Raw genomic sequence first — 17,426 nt, forward strand, 5'->3', positions numbered from 1 at the left:
CTTTTATTATTCCAATATTGGACCATTGATATTGTATTTTTTTATTTTTTGTGCAGAGTGTGTGGTTTTACTTTTCTGATCATAGATATTTTCTTGTGTATACAGAGTAGAAGAGTAAATAGAGAGAAATTGAAAATAATAATAGATAAGTAGGTGGTGCAAATCGCTTACTGTATTTAGTGTAACAGTTTCATAGTTCCAAATGCACTGTGTTTGGTGACATTTCATCAGCTTCTGCAGTGTCACTGTAGCGTAATTAATTAGAATAGAGATTCAACAATATGAATAAGTAGAAAACGTAACAAAAAATATTGTTGGCTATCACCTCTTATCTTGTTGTCGGAAAACGTAAATAAAGTGGAATCTGTGCTATGACACGGTGGGAAAAGGCACAATACCTTTGCTCTTCATATCTTTAAGCTAAGTTAAGTTCCTGATATCAAACTGTTAAGATGTCTGTAAAACGGGTGTACAAAGATTCACGGAGCTTCTAAATGTGATCTATATGTAGCAGCAAGGTAATAAGGCTCAAAGTACGATGAGCGATGTATGGGCTAAACTGCGCGGTCCCAAAATCACGTGACTTGAACTGCAGGAGATGTTACGGACAGAAATCTCGTTGTGCTCATCCGAATGCTCACTTCAAAGATTTTTATAATCTATCGTGTGAACCATAGATCATATGGCGTGAACTATAGAGCATGACACCTTGATATGAAATCAGAAATGTCGGCGAACAAAGATAAAATACATATGCGTCACGTGACGTATTGCTGTCAAGCGGGTTAATAACAACAGTGTTAGAACCTACGATGGTGGTGGAGAGGGAGTGTTTGCTTTTGTATTTGCATATCCCTTATAGATAGAGTGTAAGTGTTTTCTGTTTTGTGTGTGTGAGACGATGATGTTCCTATAAATACGTTTGCCGAGAGTGACATTCCCTAGCCTTTAATGAGTTACGCTTGAAATGGGTTTTGTGGTTAATGCATTATGACTCAGTTATTCTCGTGACTGTCACCCACCGAGAGACTCGCCGAAATGTTCAGAAGTAGAAGCTGGTTTGGAGGCGGCTTATGGAAGCCGAAAAATCCACATTCATTGGAACATCTTAAGTGAGTAGCTGTCGTTCCGATTTACTCTCTAGTTAGTAGTTTAGCGTCTGAATGCAAATGGACATTGTATCCTGTAACGTGTACATGTAGGAAAGATATGTCATAGTTGTGCTAAATATCCAACAACTATTCTATTAAATTGATTTCGCTGTTTCCCAGGTATTACGACACCCAACAGCAGCGTTATTTGTGTTATTGTTGTTGTAATTATTATTAGTAGATGCAGTAGCTGTATTTTACCCTGTACATTATCACATTCAACAATTGCATAAAAAAATCAGATGTATTACAAAAATGTGTGACATTTGGTATTCTATAAAGAATGCATACAGTTGACATTTACATACAGATAAAAATGATTTCTGAGACATTCATTCAAAATATTAATTTACGTTAGTGAAAGTACTTGGTAATACTGTTGACATAAGCTGTGTGATAAATATGTATATTTATTTGCAGCAGCAAGTTTATTCCTGATATTTATTTACATTGTAATAGCAGTTGATCATTAAAAATTTGAATTCCTTAACAGATTATTTGTTTAATCTCCTAATGGAGGAAAAGAAACCAAAAAAACTAGCGTTATTTAGGAAGTAGTATTGAAATTTGTAATAATCTCTTGCTATTATAGTATAAATGAAAAGCTACAATAAATTAGATTATATTCAGTTGTAGTTCCATACACCAAAAGCTGAGATGATTTTCGTGGGTGTGGAACATGCCACAAAGTATAACATAAGAAACGTAAAACATTTGAATATAATACGTACTACCTGGTCATTTTGTCAAAATAGGTGATTATATTAAACAGGAACAGCTGATATTTACAGAATTAATATGCTGTCAGAATGAAATATTATTATGCACTTTTAATAAATTTATCATATACAGAATACCTAATCTTGACTGTTGTGACCAAGTGCTGTCAAAACTGAAATCTAACAGACATTTTTACTTAAACTGATTGTGTAGCTATGTATGTGTAGTTATGTATGTATGTTTGGTATTGTGTTGTGGTCTTCAGTCCTGAAACTGGTTTGATGCAGCTCTCCATGCTACTCTATCCTTTGCAAGTTTCTTCATCTCCCAGTAGGCTACCTACTGCAACCTACATCCTTCTGAATCTGCTTAGTGTATTCATCTCTTGGTCTCCCTCTACGGTTTTTACCCTCCACGCTGCCCTCCAATACTAAGTTGGTGATCCCTTGATGCCTCAGAACATGTCCTACCAACCGATCCCTTTTTCTGGTCAAGTTGTGCCACAAATTTCTCTTCTCCCCAATCCTATTCAATACCTCATCATTAGTTATGTGATCTTGTCCAAACTATTTATCATCCATGTTTCACTTCCATATATGGCTACACTCCATACAAATACCTTCAGAAATGACTTCCTGACACTTAAATCTATACTCAATGTTAACAAATTTCTCTTCTTCAGACCATCATCAGTTATTTTGCTCCCCAAATAGCACAACTCATTTACTACTTTAAGTGTCTCATTTCCTAATCTAATTCCCTCAGCATCACCCAACTTAATTCGACTACATTCCATTATCCTCGTTTTGCTTTTGTTGGTGTTCATCTTATATCCTCCTTTCAAGACACTGTCCATTCCATTCAACTGCTCTTCCAAGTCCTTTTCTGTCTCTGACAGAATTACAATGTCATCGGCAAACCTCAAAGTTTTTATTTCTCCTCCATGGATTTTAATACCTACTCCGAACTTTACTTTTGTTTCCTTTACTGCTTGCTCAATATACAGATTGAATAACATCGGGGAGAGGCTACAACCCTGTCTTACTCCCTTCCCAACCACTGCTTCCCTTTCATGTCCCTCGACTCTTATAACTGCCATCTGGTTTCTGTACAAATTGTAAAAAGCCTTTCGCTCCCTGTATTTTACCCCTGCCACCTTTAGAATTGTTTCGTATATGTACCAACAAATGTCACTGTTATGAGGTACAGCTAATGCATGTCAGTGTTACTGTATTCATTTTAAGTTGACTGAAGAAAAGATCTATGTTATAGTTTGCATTATTTGAATAGTCAATGTTATATCATATTAGGTCTTAGCTTTCGTGCACTTGATTTGGTACTGCAATCAATTTTCAGATTGTTGTGTACGTAGCACTTGATTGTTCTAAGGGCCCTACTGTTTCATGCAAATTACAAACAGATCCATGTTCTAGAAAGAAAATAAAATGCAGATATTATACACTTTTTATTACCACTTAATCAGATGTAAGGGGGAGAGGATTGCATTTCAACAAATTGAAGATTATAATATTTTTTCCTGTGAAGCACAAAAATTATTTTTTTTTTAAGTAGGACCATTAGTTACACTACTATAGTGTATTGGACATCTTGTAAATTTGTATCACAGTCCCGAGTAACTCCCACCATGGATTTTTTCAACAGCAGAAGGGGTATCTGTCAGCGTCTAAATAATAACAGCTCTTTTTATTTTTATATCAACTAAGCATACATTCCACTGATTTAGTGGGCCAACATTCTATCCATGAACACAAATGCAGGAAAATTATTGATATAAAATGTAAAAAAAATAGAAATAGAATTTTCCTACAAATATGACTTTGTTGTCTTTTCCCTGAAAACTCCACAGGATCAACATCCTTTACATCTACATCTACATCCATACTCCGCAAGCCACCTGACGGTGTGTGGCGGAGGGTACCTTCAGTACCTCTATCGGTTCTCCCTTCTATTCCAGTCTCGTATTGTTCGTGGAAAGAAGGATTGTCGGTATGCCTCTGTGTGGGCTCTAATCTCTCTGATTTTATCCTCATGGTCTCTTCGCGAGATATACGTAGGAGGGAGCAATATACTGCTTGACTCTTCGGTGAAGGTATGTTCTCGAAACTTTGACAAAAGCCCGTACCGAGCTACTGAGCGTCTCTCCTGCAGAGTCTTCCACTGGAGTTTATCTATCATCTCCGTAACGCTTTCGCGATTACTAAATGATCCTGTAACGAAGCGCGCTGCTCTCCGTTGGATCTTCTCTATGTCTTGTATCAACCCTATCTGGTACGGATCCCACACTGCTGAGCAGTATTCAAGCAGTGGGCGAACAAGTGTGCTGTAACCTACTTCATCTACATCCTTTGTTTTCGGATTGCATTTCCTTAGGATTCTTCCAATGAATCTCAGTCTGGCATCTGCTTTACCGACAATCAACATTATATGATCATTCCATTTTAAATCACTCCTAATGCGTACTCCCAGATAATTTATGGTATTAACTGCTTCCAGTTGCTGACCTGCTATTTTGTAGCTAAATGATAAAGGATCTATCTTTCTGTGTATCCGCAGCACATTACACTTGTCTACATTGAGATTCAGTTGCCATTCCCTGCACCATGCGTCAATTCGCTGCAGATCCTCCTGCATTTCAGTACAATTTTCCATTGTTACAACCTCTCGATACACCACAGCATCATCTGCAAAAAGCCTCAGTGAACTTCCGATGTCATCCACCAGGTCATTTATGTATATTGTGAACAGCAACGGTCCTATGACACTCCCCTGCGGCACACCTGAAATTACTCTTACTTCGGAAAACTTCTCTCCATTGAGAATAACATGCTGCGTCCTGTTATCTAGGAACTCCTCAATCCAATCACACAATTGGTCTGATAGTCCATATGCTCTTACTTTGTTCAATAAACGACTGTGGGGAACTGTATCGAACGCCTTGCGGAAGTCAAGAAACACGGCATCTACCTGTGAACCCGTGTCTATGGCCCTCTGAGTCTCGTGGACGAATAGCGCGAGCTGGGTTTCACATGACCGTCTTTTTCGAAACCCATGCTGATTCCTACAGAGTAGATTTTAATTGTAATATTTAAATTGTTGTCATTTTTAAATCCGTATTTTCACAATCTTATCTATGGTACTGAATCGTGCAGAAAAGCTCAACTGTTGAAAGATCATGGAGTAGGCTATAACTTTTCTTGCAACCTTGCATTCATATTTTTTATTTATTTACTTATTTATTTATAGTCTTTCAGACATCATTTCCATTAAAGACGCTCTGAACTTTTTCCAGTCTTGTAATATCTTCCAGTTCAGTTTTTTTTAAGTTATGGATGATTTCCATTTCTTCTCCCAGTTGTATTTTTCCTCACTGCATTTGAGAGGGACAGATATCTTTATCTTCACATTTCCTTCAATTGTACTTGCTCGCTGTTCTTTGCTTTTTTCTGTATGCCAAAGACTTAAAAAAAAAAAAAAAACCCACGCTGGATTTTCTTTGTTTATGTTAGGTTCACTTTCAGTTTTGCAGTTTACTTCAGCATACAAACACATGCTACAATGTCCAGGTTATATATTCAGTCTTCAGTGAATGATCTGAATGAATAACTTGTTCAAAGTAGTCAAAAAAATTCTTTTGGCATATTGTCTGTTGAAATCAGTTGCTCTTGAAAAGCTAGTGGTTTCAAGTTTTTGTAAGTTGATCTGTTAGTACAGACTCCTTAAATCCTTGTTACAGTCAGTGTCAGCTATTCTATATGCATTCCAACTACTTTGTAATACTTGAGCCTACCCATTTTGCATACGTGTATACAAGCTATGATTTTTTTAATCAGTTGATTCTTCTTATTTGTAACTTTTAATAATGTAATGGTGGAATCCTCTTGGGGTCCCATTCAAATCTCTGGGTGGGGACTACTTAGGAGGGTGTAGTCATCAGAAGAAAACAAAACTGGCGTTGTATGGAATGTAGCATGGAATGGAATCCCTTAATCAAACAGGTAGGTTAGAAAATTTAAAAGGGGAAGCAGATAGGTTGAAGTTAGATGTGATGGGAATTAGTAATGTTCGGTGACAGGAGGAGTAGAATACAAGGTTAAAAATACAAAATCAAATAGGGGTACTGCGGGAGTGGGTTTGATAATAAATAAAAAAATAGGTATCTGTGTAAACTACTATGAACAGCATAGTGAATGCCAAGATAGAAATGAAGCCCATACTCACCACAGAAGTACAAGTTGATATGCCAACAAGCTCTGCAGGTGATGAGGAGAGTGAAGAGATGTGTGACGAGATACAAAAATTATACAGATAATAAGAGAGGCGAAAGTTTTGGTAGCAGCGGGGGAATGAAATTTGATAATAAAAAAGAGGAGGAAAAATAGTAAGTGAATATGGACTGGGGAAAGGGATGAAAGAGGAAGCCATCTGTCAGAGTTTAGTACAGAGCATAATTTAATCATTGTTAACACTTTGTTTAAGAATCATGAAAGAAGGTTGCACACATTGAAGAGACCTGGAGACTTCGGAAGGATTCAGATTTCATAATCAGATTTTAAACTGTTATACATTTCCAGGGGCGGATTTGGACTCTTATCACAATTTATTGGTTATGAACTGTTGATTAAAACTGAAGAAATTGCAAAAAGGTAGGAAACTATGTAGATGGATCTTGGGTAAGTTGAAAGAACCACAGGTTGTTGAAAGTTTCAGAGGGAGCATTAGGCAACATGTGACAATAACAAGGAAAAGGAATACAATAGAAGATGAATGGGTAGCATTAAGAGATGAAATAGTGAAGGCAGCATAGGATCAAATATGTAAAAAGACAGGCCTAGTAGAAATCCTTGGATAACACGAGATATTGAATTTAATTGATGTAAGGAGAAAACATAAAAATGCAACAAATGAAGCAGGAGAAAGGAAATACAAATGTCTAAAAAATGAGATTCACAGGAATTGCAACATGGCTAAGCAAGAGTGGCTAGAGGACAAATGTAAGGATTTAGAAGCATATATCACTAGGAGAGTAATAAATTGCATTTAGTTTTAGAAAGAATTTACTCGCTGGCAAGAACATCAGTCTGGAGTAAGGAAACTAATCATGTACAGGTGTGAAACTTGGACAATAGGAAAACAAGAAAGAAGACAGCTAGATGCCATGAAGATTCCATGCTACAGGAGGATGATGATGATTGTTGGAGAGATGTGTGTTATCAATCTTAGATGCTGGGAAGAGTGCAGGAAACCAGACCGCCACAAAGGCACATCCAAACAGGAAGAGACAAAGTTAAATTACTCATTTTAAGATGCAACAAAATCATTGGAACAATAGCAAAATGAGCTATTAAAGGAAGGAATAACCAGGGACAACCAATCTGATGTGGGATGTACAGCATATGCAGCAATGAAGAGGACGGAGGCAGGAGAAGGGAGTGGCATACTGCTACAAACCAACTCCAGGGCTGAACACTAAGTAGAGAAAACATACATTGTCCATTTGCATTTGTAATCATAAAGCTGACATTCTTCATTTGGAGTGAAAATTTTCTGACTTGTGTATTTTACTGTTTCTTAATACACCAAAGAATGCAGAATACTGCTTCTCATGTAGATCTGCAGCAGTTCGAAGGGATGTGATCTACTACTGCTTTCATGGCCTTGCATTCTTTTCCTCAAATCGCTTCTAGTTCAATACACTTATTTTTGCAAGTTCTCACCATGTTACCCAAATCTAAAAGGAAACAATTTGTGGGAATTATTCCATATAGTAACATATGATATTATTTCATATATTCATATAAAAATAAACTATTTAAGTGGGATGGAGTACATTTAACAGGGTTAAAATCAGTCCTCAAGGTTAAAGCATTCTTACTACTTTCAGAGAAAGTGTTTCGAGTGGTATTTAGTACATTTAGGTGAAGAATTTCTGAATTAATTGGGCAAAATAATCTCATTTACGTCAGTTTATATTAAGTATATACTATTGAAAACAAAATTTAACTATTATTTTGCACACCACAAACAATATGTATTGAATAGCAATACTCTTATGGATTATAATGGATGTGTTGTCAGTTATTGTTCTGGTTGGGAACATGATTGTTTATTTATAGGCCAATTAAACAGCCATTCCAGTGCTGAAAAAGTTGAGCAATGAAGCCTTTTGTAGAAGATTTCTGTCTTAGTGGCACAGTACTAAGTGCCAGACTACAAATACAAAGGTCACGGGTTTGATTTCTCATCAGTATCAAGATTTTAATCTGTCATTTATCACTTTTTACACATCTGGTGATGGTTTTTAATGAGAAAAGTGCCGAGTTGCATAGTGATTCAGGATCCATGTTAAACTGTTGGTCCCTCTGTAATTGGGTGGATAAGTCAGTTCAAAGGTAGTGGCATACCACCTCCTATAGGTCCATGGCTAGTAAACTATTCTGGTACTCAAACCAACATTCAGGTTGATGGTAGCTTTTAATGATGATGATTTGAAGACAATCAAATAAAATGATTTTGAACGTGTGAAGTGTACAGGGAAGGACAACAGATTACTGTTTGTGGGGCAAAAATAAGAGAGAAGGCAGGAATTACAAAGTAAAATTAAGACAGCCAATTCTGTTTCTATTTTTTCGATTTTATATCAGTAATTTTGCTGCATTCGTATTTGCAGATATATTATAGGCCTGTTACAGCAATAAAATATGTGTAGTTGGTTAAAAATATAGAGAGCTGTTGTTATTTAGGTGCTGAAAAGTACCCAATCCCATGTTGAAAAGTGCTCCGTGGTAGAGGTATATTTCAGTAAGAATGTGTTTTGACTTATATTTGAAATTTAGCCTTTTGTTTGCTACTGGGAGGCATTGAATTTTTTTTCTAAATTGTCCATCCTACTATACTAGGGGCTAATAGACAATACTGGTTACAAAAAATAAAATATTGTGTTCCATATGAGAAAATTGTAATCTAAAGTTGGTTGAAATGTGCCTCACTTTTCCCTACAGTGATTTCAGCCATATTCATTGTGTGCAGTCTCATTTGACTTCCAAATTTTGTTTATGTTTTGTGTATTATGAATTAAAAAGTTTACCATAAAATTGCACTGTTTCAGGTACCTGTACAACGTTTTATCTAAAAACCAATCAGTGTCAGAAACAAATAGAGGACTTCTTGTAGAAACATTGAGGTCAATTGCTGAAATACTAATATGGGGTGACCAAAATGACAGCAGTGTCTTTGAGTAAGTATTTCCTGCTGAGAATTACAGTGACAGTATTGTGTTATTTGGGAAGTACTGCACAGTTTAGTAATATTTTACATTATATTTTCAGCTTTTTCTTGGAAAAAAACATGCTGTCTTTCTTTTTAAAAATAATGAAGCAAAAATGTGGAAGCTATGTTTGTGTGCAGCTACTACAAACCTTAAATATTTTATTTGAAAATATTCGAAATGAAACGTCTTTGTGTGAGTACAGTTGTTTCAGTTTATTTTGTATTGGTTTGGTGCTTTAAATATAGGGTTAGCCTATTCATGTTTACTGATGATTTAGCTAAACCATTACCTTTCTGATTTATGTTAAAAACTAAAATAGTAACAAAATTTGTGTAAGTACTTATATTAGCATCCCTATTAGGGTTTTTAATATAAACTGTTATACAGCTCGGAACAATTCGTCTCTAAGATGTAAGACCAAAAAACAAAAAAGATCAAGGAAAATGACAAATTTTGCTGAGGATGTAAGAGATGGTGAACAACACTTGCACAGAATGCTATTGACACTGAATATGTCAGAGATAATGACATGTAAGAATGTGAAAAGAAATTTGTATTAAAACCCACATCCTTTCGTCTTTCCCTCTCCTTCCCTCTTTCCTGATGAGGCAACAGTTTGTTGCGAAAGCTTGAATTTTGTGTGTATGTTTGTGTTTGTTTGTGTGTCTGTCGACCTGCCAGCACTTTCATTTGGTAAGTCACATCATCTTTGTTTTTAGATACATTAATTAGTCATTCATATATAATTACTGAACGAAGGAAAAGGCATTATGCATGCATGCACGCGCGCGCGCGCACACACACACACACACACACACACACACACACACACACACACACACAAAACCAACCAACGTTATCTCTCAGTGTTGAGGCATGAGTGCAGTGAGCATATCTCTGGGTGTTGGGGCCTGGGTGCAGTGAGCAGCATTTTTGGTCAGGGTGAGTAATGGGGTACAGAGGAAGCATGGGGTGTGGAGAGGGAGGGATAGCAGGGTAGAGATGGAGGAAGATGCTGTGATACCTCTGATAGTGTGATGGAATGTAGTTACAGGATGGCGGGATAGTGGGCTGTTGTGTACAGCATTGGGTTGCTATATTTGTGAGCAAATCAGAAGAGGAGGGAAGCAGCGAAGGTGAAAGGCTGTGGAGGTGCTCTGTGTGGATAGCAGGCAGATATTAGGCTTGAGTAGGAGCAGATAAGGGATTAGATACAGTTGGACACAGGCTAGTTGAGGTTGAGACCAGGGAGTGTCAGGAATGGAGGATATGTTGTAGGAGAGTTCCCACCTGCACAATTAAGTAAAGCTGATGTTGTTTGGAAGAATCCAGATGGCAAAGGCTGTGAAACAGTGGTTGTAGTCAGTCACACTGTGTTCTGTGGCATGGTCGGCAACTGGGTGATCCAGTGTCCTCTTGGCCATTCACGCTCACAGTATTTGTAACAAAGTTGTCACAGGTGCCCTCAGCTGTGACTAGGTAGGAAAAACCTGTGATGGAACTGGAGTAGGAGGTTGTGGGAGGATGTATATGGTACAGGTGTTGCATCTAGGAGCATTGAAGGTATGAGCCATGGGGCAAGGAGTTGGGAGCAGTGGTGGGTTAGGGACAGTATGCAGTTTATGTGGATGGCAGAATACCACTGTGGGAATGGTGGGAGTATAGTGCAGAGAATATTCCTCATTTCAGGGCACGATGAGAGGTAGTTGAAACCATGGCGAGAACATGGTTCAGTTGTTGCAGTCTTGAGTTGTACTGATTCATGTAGGGGAGCACTCTTTTGTAGCCAGTCAGTGGGTACATGTGGGATGATAAATCACTGAAAGGAGACAGTGCAGGAGAGACCGCTTCCTGGATTGTGTGGGGAGGGTGATTTTGGCCCTCAGCAAGGTCCTTCACTGTTTGTAGAGAGACTGCTTGTCACTGCAGATGTGACAACTGCGGGTGGCTAGGCTGTATGGAAGGGTCTTTTTGTTGTGAAATGAGTGGCAGCTGTTGCCATGGAGGTATTGTTGGTGAATGCTAGGTTTTATAAGGATGGAGTTACTGATGGAGCCATCTGTGAGATGGAGACAGGCATGGAGGAAGGTGGTGTGTTGTGCTGAAGAGGACCAAGTACAACAAATGAGGGAGATGATGAGGAGGTTCTTGAGGAGTGTAGAGAGGGTCTCATGAAGATATCATCAATGCATTTGAACCAGGGAATGGATTTAGGATTCCCAGTGAGTATTAAGGATTCCTCTGTATGGCCTATGAATAGTTGAGTACCTACACTGGACCATGATATCGAGATCAAGCTGGATGCACCAGCATTGGCCATTCAGAGTTGTTTGCTTTTGTGTCCTTACTGTGGGAGTGTGCACTTCTCGTCAGTTGGCAATAGCCTCTGGTGGCCGTTTGATGGTAGGAAACTGCAGGCTTTTCTAATCCAGTTGTGTTGATGATTCTGAATGTTTCTGATTGGTAACTTTACTTTCGTACGCAGTTATTTGTTTGATCTTGGTTTTTCTCTCAGTATGCTAATGTGGTTGTGTGTGTATGTCATTGACAATTCTTGGATTTCACGTTGTGGATTACTCTTGGTTTGTCCTGTCCGATTTTTGTACAGTTACTGCCATCAACCATTCAGTCTTTTCAGCCAGACACCAGTTTCTCAGAAACTGACCTCCCCCCCCCCCCCCCACCCGTCCCACACACACATCTGGCTTGTGCATTAGTAAAGTGGTGATAGGGCTTACTGTCACATGCCAATTAACTCAAAATAATTTTGTTAGCTTTGGCACTGTAAACAGTTAGAAGAGATGTAGCTGCAACAACAGTTGGAACTGAAGTGACTCCAACAACAACAGCAACATATCGACTGCAATAACAACTTCAGCAGAAGCAGGTGTGGGAGATATTCAAACAAAATGCAAAGCTGATCTGAAATGTGATTATGCATCCGATGGGGGGGGGGCAAGCATCTATGGAATAATCTTTGCACCCACCCTTGCCATTCACTTTGTTTGACAACACTGTAGAGAAGTGGGAAAACTGCCTATGTACATTTTTGCTGTATTGCAAGGTAATCAACATAACAGATTCTGCAGGCTACAGCAGTTTGTTACTTAGCAGTAGCAGTTTGTGCAAGAATGTGCAAAAGCTGTGAACACTCATGGACACTTAAGCATTAGAGCTTGACAAATTGTGGAATTTGTTGAGGGAGCATTTCTGTCTCCAGATGCATATTGTGCGAGCAAGATTGCAGCTTAACTAATACAGGAAGTGTAATGATAAATCTTGTGCTTCTTGGATAGTGGACTTGCAAGGGCTCATCCATAAATGCAAGTTTGAAAGTACTACACTACTGGCCATTAAAATTGCTACACCAAGAAGAAATGCAGATGATAAACGGGTATTCATTGGACAAATATATTATACTAGAACTGACATGTGATTAGATTTTCACGCAATTTGGGTGCATAGAACCTGAGAAATCAGTACCCAGAACAACCACCTCTGGCCGTAATAATGGCCTCAATATGACTGGGCATTGAGTCAAACAGAGCTTGGATGGTGTGTACAGGTACAGCTGCCCATGCAGCTTCAACACGATGCCATAGTTCATCAAGAGTAGTGACTGGCGTATTGTGACGAGCCAGTTGCTCAGCCACCATTGACCAGACATTTTCAATTGGTGAGAGATCTGGAGAATGTGCTGGCCAGGGCAGCAGTCGAACATTTTCTATATCCAGAAAGGCCCGTACAAGACCTGCAACATGCAGTTGTGCATTATCCTGCTGAAATGTAGGGTTTTGCAGGGATTGAATGAAGGGTAGAGCCACGGGTCATAACACATCTGAAATGTAACATCCACTGTTCAAAGTGCCGTCAATGCGAACAAGAGGTGATGGAGGCGTGTAACCAACAGCACCCCATACCATGACGCCAGGTGACACGGCAGTTGGCGACGACAAATACACGCTTCCAATGTGCATTCACTGCGATGTCACCAACACATATGCGACCATCATGATACTGTAAACAGAATCAGGATTCATCCGAAAAAATGATGATTTGCCATTTGTTCACCAAGGTTCATCGTTGAGTACACCATCGCAGGCACTCCTGTCTGTGATGCAGCATCAAGGGTAACCGCAGCCATGGTCTCCGAGCTCATAGTCCATGCTGCTGCAAATGTTGTCGAACTGTTCATGCAGATGGTTGTTGTCTTGCAAACTTCCCCATCTGTTGACTCAGGGATCGAGACGTGGCTGCACGATCCATTACAGCCATGCAGATAAGATGCCTGTCATCTCGACTGCTAGTGATACGAGGCCGTTGGGATCCACCACGGCGTTCCGTATTACCCTCCTGAACCCCCTGATTCCATATTCTGCTAACAGTCATTGGATCTCGACCAACGCCAGCAGCAATGTTGTGGTATGATAAACCGCAATTGCGATAGGCTACAATCCGAGCTTTATCAAAATTGGAAACGTGATGGTACGCATTTCTCCTCCTTACGCGAAACATCACAACAACGTTTCAGCAGGCAATGCCAGTCAACTGCTGTTTGTGTATGAGAAATCGGTTGGAAACTTTGCTCTTGTCAGCACGTTGTAGGTGTCGTCACTGGCGCCAAACTTGTGTGAATGCTCTGAAAAGCTAATCATTTGCATATGACAGCAACTTCTTCCTGTTGGTTAAATTGCACGTCTGTAGCATGTCATCTTTGTGGTGTAGCAATTTTAATGGCCAGTAGTGTAATTGTGTCTTATAGATTGATTCCGTAATAAGAGATGTAATTGTAAGATTAGCACTCGAAAATGAGAACCTGACTAGAGTTTCGGAGTCATCAGACCCTTAGTTAAGTACGATTGCAAATATTGGGGTATCTGCGACTGATCAAAATGAGTTTTCAGACGTTGGCAAATAACTCAGTCTCTCAGGTGGCAATCAGGCTGTGACACCTGAGTAAAGAAGCAGATTTCAGTAGACCAGTAAACAAGTGCAACCTAGCCTAGCTTAGATAATGAGGGAAGTTCCCCCCCCACTGCGTCGGACATTTCAGATGGAAGAGGCGTACAGATGGACAGCGTTCACTTTCTGTATTTGTGGCAGATGAGAGGCAGCCATGCCTCAGCATTGTTTTCATTGTCATGTATGTTCAAGTCATGTCCCATGTGTTAGATGCAGCAACAATGTCACCAGTGGCCACATTTTTTCAACACATGCTATGCATATCTCAAGCAAGGGCAATTGAGAATAATGTGCCAGAACAACACAGTGTGCATCTGCCAGTTTTTACCATCACACTGTTGTCAGAAGAACCTGACCAAGCATTGGTTTTCGCTTCAACTCCAGTATTGGCAGAACCCAATCAAGCACCTCTTAAATTACTGCTTATGTAGAATAGCAATAGTGTTACGACCCAATCCAGTTTTCTCTGCAGCAGTAGTTTCTTTGATTAACCAGGAAACCAGTTAGCATTTGGGCTCCCTCTGTCTGAAGGTACTGCTTCAACAGGTTATCTCATATAGCTGCAAAAAATTCCTTCTAAAGGGCAAATTAGACTGTGGGCAAAATACAAGAACATAGACTGGCAAACCATCTTTTTTGTCAAAAGTTTGGCATTGGCTGTAAACACTTTTGGTTTAGATGCATTCACTGCATTTGGTTTCAGAGTATTGGATGTCAACATCAGTACAGTTCCAGGATTCAGAATCTTTATCAGAGAATTATCAGCAGCTATTCTCACCAACTCTGGATAACGCCAAAGAGATTTGAAACACATATTTCATTCAAGCATTTCACTGTACCTACATTTTTTCATGCACATCCAGTCCAGTTCACAATGCAAGTGTAATAGGAAGGCCGAATTGTTACAGGAATTGGGAGTATATGCACGTATTTCACTTAGTCAGTGATCATATAATGAAAGGAAACAGGTTGATCAGAAATTGCGATGATTTTAAGACCACAGTTAACACATGAAGTGTGTTTGATATTTACACAGTTCCTTGGCCAGAGGAGCTTTCAGCGAAGTTAGCAGGGGCACAATATTTTCTTTTTTTAAAGATTGGCTTGACGAATGTGTATTTGCAGCTGCCTCTGGGTGCATAAACACAGAAAATCGTGACAATACATATGCCTTTTGGAATATATCAATATGAGGGATTGCTATTTGGGGTCACTTCAGCACCAGGAGTTTACCAAAGATATGCAGAACATGTAACTCAAGGTATTCCATACTGCATAAGGTATTTACCTGGCATTTGTGTGAGTAATGACACCAGGGATGAACACATGCAATACTTGTAAACACTATTTCAGTGGCTGCTAGAGATCAGACTTGGTTGTAACGTGGAGAGCTGCAAGTTCTATGTACCATCCATGCAATATTTGGGCCATGCATTAAGCAGCAAAGGAATGATGCTAATGGTAGAGCACGTTGATGCTATTGAGCAGCTGCTGGCTCCAAAAAATCTGAAGGAATCAGTCTTTTCTGGGGAAAGTGAACTACTGTGCGAAGTTCATTCCCCGTGCAGTTCACCTCACATATCCAGTGAATCATTTTAAGAAGAAAGGCATTCTATTCATTTGATCCCTAGAATGTCACGAAGCATTCTAGCAGTTGAAAAACCACTTGTGGTTGACCCCATGCTAAGTGACGTTCACACCAGTTGAGCTCTTAACTCTTGCAACCAACGCGTCACAGTATGGTGCTGGAGATATCCTGTCACATAAGAATGCCAGTGGCACAAAGCAAGCAACAGCTTTTGCATCTAAGACACTCCCACAGACACAACAAAATCACTCAAATTGAGGAGAAAGTGTTGGCAGTTGTGCGCAGTGTTAAAAAATTCCATGTTTTCCTCTCTGGGAACAAGTTACAGTATCGGACTGATCACGAACTCCTCATTTCTCTCCCCTCTGCAGGTCCGGGGGTTATCATAGGCCCAAAGTATTCCTGCCTGTCGTAAGAGGTGACTAACAGGAGTCTCACATGTTTCAGCCTTTATGTGATGGTCCCCTGTAGGGTTTGACCTCCATTTATCAAAATTTTCCCAAAGAGTGAGCCAATTGGGAAAGGGCACTATACATGGTGCATAGTAACCATAACGCACTGAGACCTCTTGCATCCTTCATCAACGTGGATCTGCACTTCCGTTCATTCTCCAGTTGTTGGGCAAGGTCACCCTCCTGGGTGCATTTTCCTCCATCCTCTGTGCAGTATCGCTTTCTGCACTGTTGACGATAATGGACTTCGTAGCTTGTTTGCACCTGATATTCAGCACGGTAGCCAGTCTGTTGTGGCGGGGCTGCCAAGTACCCTGTTGGTTGCATCCCCCTGACCACACAGGGATCGCTCTCCTGATGACTGCGCCGTTAACTCCCCACATATGCCAAGGAGTAGATGCCCATCTCCCTGGGGCATCGGAAATCCCAGCAATGGCCATTCTGCCAGGTGGCCTTTGCTGCAGTTGGGTGGCTCCCATGGGAAGGACCTCTGGTTGGAGTGGATAGCATCAGGGCAGATGACATGTCATGAAGTGTAGTATGTCATCTCTTGCTGGTGGTCAACCACCAGCAGTCTCTAAGCGATCGAGGTCTAACTTCAATGCTAAAAAATATGACCCCATCACCCCCCCCCCCCCCCCCGCCCCCTCTTCCCCGACCACACTATGGGAGGAACGTCAGGCTAAGGATGGCAGCAAAGCTTGTTCACCCCGGTACCTCGTATTTACGAGAGTTGATGGGTTATCTTTCCTGTCTGTGAAACCTCAGATTTTTGCAGAGCATTTAGAGGACAAGTTTGGGGAGGTGGGGGGCTTGTCCAAAATGCGGTCAAGGTTGGTCTCGATCAAAGCAGCATCTTCTGCCCGGTCACGGGAACTACTCACCTGTGACAAGCTGGGGTGGGGCATGTGTGTTTCCATCATGCTCCATAAGAGCTTAAATATGGTCCAGGGTATCATATTTCACAGGGACCTTCTTTTGCAGTCTGACAATGAGCTGCACGCCAATTTAGAGTGGCAAGGTGTCCATTTCTTCCAGCGCATCCACCGGGGCCCAAGGAATAATCAGGTTGCCACCAGTGCCTTCATCTTGGCGTTTGAGGGTGATACAGTACCCGAGAAGGTGATGGTGTACCGCTGTGACCTACAGCCATATATCCCTCCCCGATGTGGTGCTTTAAGTGCTGTAAGTTCAGCCATATGTCTTCTCGCTGTACTTCCAGCATGACCTCTCGGGATTGTGGACTTTCTTCACATCCCAATACT

The 17,426-nt window shown here is 40.2% G+C and overlaps 1 protein-coding gene across 6 annotated transcripts in view; it reads left to right on the forward strand.

Moving 5' to 3' along the window:
* The first annotated feature begins 748 nt into the window (after positions 1-748).
* LOC126163154 (protein CLEC16A homolog) overlaps positions 749-17,426 on the forward strand; it is a 212,618-nt gene continuing 195,940 nt past the window's right edge. For 3 of the 6 annotated variants that reach the window (XR_007535169.1, XR_007535168.1, XM_049920088.1), the window contains exons 1-3: positions 749-1,112; positions 8,998-9,126; positions 9,218-9,351. Coding sequence is in view for 4 of the 6 variants with exons in the window: in XM_049920088.1 (XP_049776045.1) it covers positions 1,039-1,112; positions 8,998-9,126; positions 9,218-9,351 (337 nt within the window). In the remaining 2 variants the exon portion in view is untranslated. The remainder of the gene's footprint in view (positions 1,113-8,997; positions 9,127-9,217; positions 9,352-17,426) is intronic. The other 3 variants (XM_049920084.1, XM_049920086.1, XM_049920087.1) reach the window with 2 other exon arrangements.

Source organism: Schistocerca cancellata, chromosome 2, assembly GCF_023864275.1.
Source record: "Schistocerca cancellata isolate TAMUIC-IGC-003103 chromosome 2, iqSchCanc2.1, whole genome shotgun sequence".
NCBI lineage: Eukaryota > Metazoa > Arthropoda > Insecta > Orthoptera > Acrididae > Schistocerca > Schistocerca cancellata.